Below are 8,761 nucleotides of genomic sequence, written 5' to 3' on the forward strand. Positions count from 1 at the left end.
TTTTTAATTATGCTGTGCTTTAATGTTCCAGTGTCAGCATTTTTATTTACATGAAGTTAGAAGAAACCCCAACCTCTTCACTCATAATGACAGCAAATTATTTTGTTTTTAGCTTTTGAATTTTTCTCTCGCAAGGGAAACCAGCCAACAACCCTCACACACACCAGCACGCACACACAGGCACACACACAGGCACACACACACACACACACACACACAGTGGGCCTCAGCACCTGCAGTGTTTGGGGACGGAAGTCAGGCCACAGGTGAGACTCTAGGCACAGCTAGCGCCCCCTGTCTGCAGGTCACTGAAATGCATCACAAATACAATTCCTGATGTAGGATCAGTTTAGCCTCTCGGCTCAGAATGGATAAGGTAGTGACACGGACGGGGGAAACTGACCCTGGATCAGCTCTCCTGCTCCGAGACGCTTCATGAATACGGGCCCTGTCCCAGAATCCTCCTCTGTGTCACCGTTTCACACACAATCACAGAACCTCCATTTAAACGGAATTACGGGTAGTTGGGACACTTCTGTGTTTGTCACAACACTACAAGGTTAAAGGCATCGACAATCTCCCAGTTCAGCAACTACAGCTTTCCTTCACACATGCACGCGTGCACGCGTCTGCAGTCTGCAGTGTCGCAGTCACCAACTGAGCACTTAGGCAGGTTTAATAAAGGCTCAGCGAGGCCCCCTGCAGGCCACAGAGAGAACAGCAGAGTTTTGTGTCCAAGCAGAGCGCAGTCTCTTCTTGATTATCCCCCCGAGACAGACGGACAGAGTTACTGTTAATGTTATTTATTCTTTCTCTTTTTTTTTAGGCATTTAGCAGACGTTCAATTCCAGAATGACTCAAAGTAACACATTAAGAACGTTACGTGGAGCATTATCTAGACTTACACAGCTCATATACACACAGCCCGTCTGTTCAACTGGAAGCTGATCAGATTAAGCACCTTGCTTAAGAGCACAATGGCTGTGCCTTGCCAAGGAATCAAACCTGCAACCTCTGGATTACTAGTCCCCATTCCATTCCATTTTGCTACACCACTGCCCTGGTGTTTTTTTGTTTGTTTGTTTGTCTCAGTCGCTTCTGTGTCTTTCATCCTTGTTGCGTGATCAATCCATCCTGAACGTGACTTAAGTCAAGGGCGTGGCAACACGTGGAGACACGCCCACTCTGTCAACAGACTCCTCCCCTTTCCAAGATGGGCTTCTCTGACCAGCAGGCATGCCTCTAAGAAAGCGCTCCCAAATCCCCACAACCGCGCCCCTGCACGACACCCAAATCCTTCATACCCCCTCCCCCCTCTCGCAAATCCACCAGTCCCAGAGCCCCGCCCTCCCAGCGCGGGGGCGGGGTCAGTCGGTCTGGTAGGTGGAGAGCAGCGCAGCGTCCACAGGCTCCATGCAGGTAGGGCAGGTGAGCGAGCGCATGAGCCAGTCGTCGATGCAGTCCTGGTGGTAGGTGTGCATGCAGGGCAGGAACCTGATTGGGTCCCCGTACACAAAGTCCATCATACAGATTACACACCTGCAAAGGGAGGAGGAGGAGGAGGGTTAGTGATTAGAGCTGTGTGCATCTGTGTGTGTGTGTGTGTGTGTGTGTGTGTGCGTGTGTGTGTGTCTGTGTGTGAGTGTGTATAGTGAGTGTGTGTGCGTGTGTATAGTGTGTGTGTGTGTGCGTGGGTGTGTGTGTATAGTGTGTGTATGTGTGTATAGTGTGTGTGTGTGTGTGTATAGTGAGTGTGTGTGTGTGTGTGCGTGTATAGTGTGTGTGTGTGTGTATAGTGAGTGTGTGTGTGTGTGTGCGTGGGTGTGTGTGTATAGTGTGTGTGTGTGTGTATAGTGAGTGTGTGTGTGTGTGCGTGGGTGTGTGTGTGTATAGTGTGTGTATAGTGTGTGTGTGTGTGTATAGTGAGTGTGTGTGTCTGTGTGTGTGTGTGCGTGGGTGTGTGTGTATAGTGTGTGTGTGTGTATAGTGAGTGTGTGTGTATAGTGTGTGTGGTTGCGCTCACTCTCTGATCTTCTTCTCGGAGCCCCGCCCATCGTACAGGCCCTGTGGGAGGTGCTGGATGAGGCCCCTCCTCTGAGCCAACCGCACCTGCTCCTCCTCTGACAGCGGGCGGGGGGAGGGGCCAGACACAGGCTCCGCCTGCTCCTGAAGCGCGCACACACACACATACACACAAACACACACACACACACACACACATACACACAAACACACACACACACACAAACACGCACGCACGCACACACACGCGCGCGCACGCACACACGGACGCACACACACACACACACGTACGCACACACACACATACACGCGCGCGCACACGCACGCACACAAACACACACGCACACACACAGATAAATACACAAAGGGGAAAAAAACACAACATATATTAGCCAACGTGAACGGAATAGCAAACAGCTTGTGACGGTTGTATATGAGCAACGGCTACACGCATCGTCTGCTGGTTTTCAGGCATAATTTACGTCAGTTAGTTGCTGTACAAGTGAAGTATTTCTAGATGGAAAGATATATTTGTGATTGTATGTAACTGTTTGGAGAAAATATTTTCATTATGCCATGTACCACTAAAATCATGGGTTGACTGTGAAATGAAATCATGTAGCTTAGAATAGCAACATCGCAAGACAGTGAGAAGACGTAAATGCTCGCTGTGCCCTGCGTATTGTGTAATCACAGTCACCGAGACATTTACAAAACCACAGCGCACATGAGCAGCACTCTGTCGTGTCACGTGACACGCGTTCACGGCAAATCACATCTCCGGATCGGACCAAACACAGTCACCGCCACCAACATCCCGTCCAGCGCTTTGGGCCGAACCCAGGCCGATCCGGACAGCCACCCGACCAGCACATCCCCCCCAGAACTGAACCTGCGGCCGCAGAGCTGCCAGCCCAGTTCCACAACCGCTGCGCCGGGCTGCTCACTTACGACCTTCGACCCCACCGGTGCGCAATGCTGACCTATGACCCCCGACCCGAGCGCGCTCCGCCTCGGCCGGTCCGATCCGGCCGCGCCGCGCCTTTACTCCGCTCAGCGCTGGGAAGGCGCGGCGAGCTCACGTCGGCAAGCAGGGATCGTACGGGGTCGAAGGTCAGGGATTCCGCAGAAAGCTTCCCGCCGTTTCCGTCCCCGGTCGCACTCACACACACACAGACAAACACTCACTTACACACACGCACTCACACACACACAGACAAACACTCACTTACACACACGCACTCACACACACACAGACCGACAGACACACACACACACACACTCACTCATTCACTTACACACACACACACAAACTGTGAAACACCATCACAGACTGCAGTTCCCGTTCTCCGAGCTAACTCCTGACACCACATAATTTCAGCAACTGTTTTCCTCGGTGTCATAAAAAAGGCACAAGTGGATAAAGTTCAGGTGCTTTACAATTTAACAACGCTATGTTCAATTAAGGCGTGTTTTATTTGTCCTTCTCCGCTTTGGCATTTCCCGTGACACAGTGAAAATGACATTTTCCACAAAAAGAAAGGTCAAGAAACACAGTTACATGAAATTGTGCATTAAAAGGCCAGGCAGGTGTGCTTTATGACAGTAATTTAGCTTGTGTGAGCGACCTAAAGCCCCAATCTCTTACTGAAACCTGGCTTCACCAACCATTTTACCAAGCGTTTATTTACAACGTGGAAGCGCTGCAGTGTCTAACCTGATGCGATTTTGGGTGGAAAAGGAACACACCAACTTAAATCTCTTTTTCACAGAAAAAAAAAATATATATATATATCATTAAACTTCAGCAGAAGCCAGGTAGTGGGATCTGGGGCATCCTAGTGGGGGGAAAAGTGGGACTGACTACCCAGGGCCCGAATGGGGGGAGGGCCCCCGAGAAGCCTGGAATGATGCGTGAGAGACGTGGATCAGGAGAGGAAGGGGGCCCACAGAGACTGCCTGAGCGGGATATCACGCAGACCACGGGGAGTCCGCCCACGGAACAATAATGAATAAGAAGAGAAGAACGTCTCAGATTCGGTCGTGACGTCTTAATTGGCGTCAGACAGACAGCCTTCGGGCCCGAAGCGACCTGCTGGAATTTCATGTTCGGCACGCATTTTCCACGGACACGCCCACTCCAACACACTTCCTTCTTTCCTTATGTCCTGGATAAATATTGCACGATAAAGATCTCCTCGTTTCGCAAGTGAAACGCATGCCTTTAAAAAAAAAAAATTAAGTTAGCACTGGAAGTTAAAAGTAATTTAATATTTGTAAAAACGGCTACAATAGAACTTAACTACGACCAGTCAAAACAACTCAACATTTGGCTGGTAGTTCTCTGAAGGAAAAATCCACAACAGCACATCATAAGAACAGTCTTAAGGTGATAAAGGGTGAATTCGGACAAATTCCATCACCTAGGGTGCAAACTATGCCCTCACAACTGTAAACAAGCGCAACATAAGTACTTGATTATTATACTCGCGAGCATTGTCAGCTTTAGAACAACAGTAAATTAACTTGCTGGTCATGACTGAAACGGAGAGGCCCTTCAAAATTACATGACTACAGTAACTACAATCCGATACCCATAACAATGCTGCTGAATCCTTGGCCTGCAGTGTTACTCTAACATTGTTCAAAGTCAAGTACACGACGCGTTACTGCACTTAGAAAACAGTGTTAATGACGGTAGCCTATTTGTGGATCGGTTACAAGCAGTTCTAACACACAGCTTGTAATGTTTACACTTGGTATGCTAGCGGGACTCTACCTGGTACGGCGGTGGCGGCTCCTGATCAGGAACCCGAGGATCTGTCCCGTCACCAAAACTTGCTCTGTCCGACTGGGATTCGTGTAGCAAAGAGATGTCATCCGAAGTCGATGAGTTCAGGCAGTTTCCCATGTCCGTTCTTGTCGCGAGCGCAGTCTTTACCGTATCTTCAGCGTTCCACAGTGGCTATGTAAACGCTGCCGTGGGCTAGCTCCTGCCCCAGTCCCGAAAGGCGGAACCCTCAGGAAACCGAGCTAATCGTGTTCCCCTGCATTGCGAATGATCCAAATATGAGTATCGCTCAGCACGACTCAGCCATGTCGACACAAAGAACCCGAGTTGGTTCGCTACCAAGCGAGGAATGTAGTAACCAGCTAACCGCTAAACCCACCAAACGGCGGCACAAAGGTAACAGTGCTCTCGGTCACAACTTTTTAAAATACGATGTTTTCAGCCGCCCTACGTCAGTCCACGTTACTGTTTCTTTTTCAGCTAACATACAAGCTTATTTTCTTTTTCCGCCCATAAAAAATTGAGCAGCTGTTTAAGACATGAGTACAACGTCATTGCCCGAATGACTGTGTATTACGTCAGAGGGGAGGTTCAAATGCCAAATGTGGCAGGAGACAACTCTTCTGTCAGGGTAGGGTACAGTCAGATTGACGCATATTGTTTAATACAGAGTTTAATTGCAAAACGAAGTTCTATAGACATACAGAGAAGCGTAATATGAGCAATACCAGAGTCCGTACAAACTTCGAAGACTCATCCGAGCCGAAACTGTATGAGCAACTAATGAACTCCAACAAGCAGTTATTTTTTATGTTATTTTAAATAAAAAAATATTAGCATTTCATGGAGTAGATGCCGGGCCATTGAGAGGTCAGTACGTGATAGTGTATGAAAGTGTATGTATTCAAATAACTGATAAAATCAATGGTATCAGATGGTCCAGGGTCCAGCCTGTTTGTTCAGAATGCACAAAGGCCTTGGACGCACAGAATTGGTTTTATTTTATTTTAGAAAGATTAATCAGTGCTGTCACAGGTCCGCGGTTTGCTCCTGCTGACAACTAGAACCTCCTGCAGTCAAGATGTAGAGAGGTGCGGAAGCAGCACAGGAGCCGAATATCTGGTGCATCGATACAACCTGTGGTATTAATGTACTGTGCTATTTTTTACAGTCTCTGGTACTGTGCGGCACTCTTCTATGACGCCATAAAGATTCTTACATCGTCACAGTTCTGTACTATAACATTGCCATACTTCCAAGAAGCCATACTTCACCACTCAGCAGCTTTATTAGACGGGCCAGGGAGACGTTTGGTATTTCATTAAAAAATATACAGGCCTATTTACAAGAATGCTAAAATGGCGTCAAATGTAAAGCATGCACACATTTAATATTCCTGTTTCATTGCCTATTCAAAGGCATGTTGTGATATGTTATGCTTATTTATTCTCATCTGTTTGATTGTTGAACAACAACAACAACAAAAAACGCATTCAGAATCACCGTTCAGAGTAAAAACCAAACGTAAGTAATCTGTACAATTTCCTAAACAATTTCCTCCACCCTTCAGAAACAATCAACGGCAGTTCAACTGCACTTAACCCAATTTACACGTAAGGTTTTTAAACTAAACCAAGAGAAAATACATTCTGAACAACAGAGAAAGCGAGTAACGGTTTTCAGTGAGCCCGGAAACCGCTCGCGCTGCTAATACAAGTACAACCTCCGCCTCCACAATCAAGAACCCGCATTTCCCTTAACGAACCGCAATCATTCGGCTCGTATAAACGAGGTTTCTCCTGGTATTTTAACGAGGGGAGCGGAGCTTAGTAAATGAGATAAACCGGGTAAAGCAGCGCACAGCTGCAGTTATTTATTTTTATTTTTTTCACCCAGTGTAAAATCATTTATCGCTCATCCCGTTGAGCAAACTTAATCCACCTTTTATAAAGGGGGGCTACTGACTTCAGAAGATATATATATATATATATTTGTATAATTTATAATATATATATATATATATATATATATATAAATGCATACGTTAATCCCGCTGGTGCACGTAGTCTTTTTTTTACGGTGCATAGGTAGTCTCATTGGAATCGTAAGCGTGTAGACCGGAGGACGGCCCAGAGCAGCGGTATCCAGCCGGCTGCATGCAGGCCCGTTGAAGGACTGGGGGATTGTGGGGGATTGTGGGGATTGTGGAGAACAACAGCAGGTTCTGAGCATTGAGAGGATGAAGCCTCTCTTTCGGGGTCCATATGAAAAAGAGTACATAACATGTATAAATGTATGTAACATGTAGAAATGTATGTCTCTGTATGTGTGAGCAGTGTATGTGTCTCAGCATGGGGTTGATTTGGTCTGTGTGGGTGTTTGTTTTCTGTGTCTGTGAGCTGGTCTGTGACTGTGCTGGAGACCACCAGGTCAGTCCTCCCCCCCACCTCCCCTCTCCGTCACGGGCTGGCGGGCTCTGCACTGGGAATGCCGCTGGGCTCTGCACTGGGAATGCCGCTGGGCACCGCACTGGGAACGTCGCTGGGCACCGCACTGGGAACGTCGCTGGGAACGCCGCTGGGAACGCCGTTCTCCTCCATGGACCGCGCCTTCTGCAGGGCAGCCTGGATTCGGAAGTGCGTCCGAGACTCCATGGAGTAGCTCTTATAGTTCTGCCTGGAAACACGGGAAGACACGGCAGCATGCGATTAGCGCCCCCTTTAGGTAACAAAAAAACCCACACTATTTAAAATTAAAAATGTGTGCTTTTTTTATCATGGGCCAGTTCACACCAGAGCTTGTGACCCGGAAGCACAGTCTAATCTGGTGAGGGGGCGAGGGGGGGGGGGGGCGGGGTGGGGGCGGCTGACCTGGCGGTCTCCAGCAGTGCGATGGCCTCCGCCTTGCGCCCGTTCTCCAGGCACAGCAGCCCGTGCTCCAGCAGGGCCGTGGGCACCAGGTAGTGGTCGTACTTGATCTCTGCCTCGCTGGGGAAATTAAACAACAACAACAAAATAAAGTCAGACCCCTGGACTCTGCCCTCCTCTTCTGGAGCCGCCCCAACTTGCCCCCACCCCACCCCACCCCATCTCTCCCTGCACCCACCCCTCCCTGCCCTGCCCATCCCCGCCCCGCCCCTCCCCCTCCCCTCCCCTCCTCACCCCGCCCTGCCCCGCCCCACTCAGGCGACTCACTTGCAGAGCACCAGGGTGAAGTACTGCTCAGCCTCCTGGGTGTGGCCGCCTCACCCCTCACCTCCTCGCCCCTCCCCTCCCCCTCAACCCACCCCCACCCCCACCCTGCCCCCTCCTCACCCCGCCCCGCCCCGCCCCGCCCCGCCCCGCCCAGCTGACTCACTTGCAGAGCACCAGGGTGAAGTACTGCTCGGCCTCCTGGGTGTGGCCCAGGTGCTTCAGACACAGGCCCCTCAGCAGGCTCAGCAGGCACTGGTCATCTATGGAGACCTCCGTCTCTGAGACACACAGCCGCAGTCAGAGCACCGACACGCAGACTGCAGACAGTGTAACCCCGCCCACGTACTGCATAACTCCGCCCACCTATTGCATAAGCCCACCCACAGACAGCATAATCCCGCCCACGTACTGCATAACCCCGCCCGTGCACAGCATAACCCCGCCCACGTAGTGCGTAACCCCGCCCATACGCAGCATAACCTCGCCCACACAGAGCATAATCCCGCCCACAAACAGCATAGCCCCACCCACGTAGCGCGTAACCCCGCCCACACGCACAGCATAACCACTCCCATACGCAGAGACAGCGTAACTCGGCCCATACGAATCATAACCCCACCTAAATAGCGATATATTGTGTAAGGTCATTACTTGGGTGTAGCTCTATATTCTGTGTGAGGTCATTACTTGGGTGTAGCTCTATATTCTGTGTGAGGTCATTACTTGGGTGTAGCTCTATATTCTGTGTGAGGTC

At 49.8% G+C, this 8,761-nt stretch overlaps 2 protein-coding genes across 3 annotated transcripts in view; both read right to left on the reverse strand.

Annotated features, from left to right (window-relative positions):
- LOC118228944 (RING finger protein 11-like) lies at positions 1-5,376 on the reverse strand. The gene is made up of 3 exons (XM_035420547.1): positions 4,802-5,376; positions 2,024-2,166; positions 1-1,539 (listed from the first exon to the last, which is right to left on the reverse strand). The coding sequence occupies exons 1-3, from the start codon at positions 4,931-4,933 to the stop codon at positions 1,368-1,370; spliced, it is 447 nt and encodes a 148-aa protein (XP_035276438.1). The 5' UTR covers positions 4,934-5,376; the 3' UTR covers positions 1-1,367.
- A 1,449-nt stretch (positions 5,377-6,825) lies between these two features.
- The window catches only part of LOC118228863 (tetratricopeptide repeat protein 39A-like), a 23,573-nt gene continuing 21,637 nt past the window's right edge, over positions 6,826-8,761 (reverse strand). For both annotated transcript variants that reach the window (XM_035420397.1, XM_035420396.1), the window contains 3 exons: positions 8,171-8,285; positions 7,684-7,800; positions 6,826-7,489 (listed from right to left, as the gene is read on the reverse strand). In XM_035420397.1, the coding sequence (XP_035276288.1) occupies positions 7,273-7,489; positions 7,684-7,800; positions 8,171-8,285 (449 nt within the window). In that variant the 3' untranslated portion in view covers positions 6,826-7,272. The remainder of the gene's footprint in view (positions 7,490-7,683; positions 7,801-8,170; positions 8,286-8,761) is intronic.

The sequence above is a fragment of the Anguilla anguilla genome, chromosome 6, assembly GCF_013347855.1.
Source record: "Anguilla anguilla isolate fAngAng1 chromosome 6, fAngAng1.pri, whole genome shotgun sequence".
In the NCBI taxonomy this organism is placed as follows: domain Eukaryota; kingdom Metazoa; phylum Chordata; class Actinopteri; order Anguilliformes; family Anguillidae; genus Anguilla; species Anguilla anguilla.

What these genes read in the sequence shown, in the direction of transcription:
- LOC118228944 (XM_035420547.1), bottom strand. Translation starts at nt 4,933, where the DNA reads ATGGGAAACTGCCTGAACTCATCGACTTCGGATGACATCTCTTTGCTA. An exon ending in AGCCGCCACCGCCGTACCAG is followed by an intron (nt 2,167 to 4,801) that starts GTAGAGTCCCGC and finishes TGCGCGCTTCAG; the next exon opens with GAGCAGGCGGAGCCTGTGTC. An exon ending in TCCGAGAAGAAGATCAGAGA is followed by an intron (nt 1,540 to 2,023) that starts GTGAGCGCAACC and finishes CTCCCTTTGCAG; the next exon opens with GTGTGTAATCTGTATGATGG.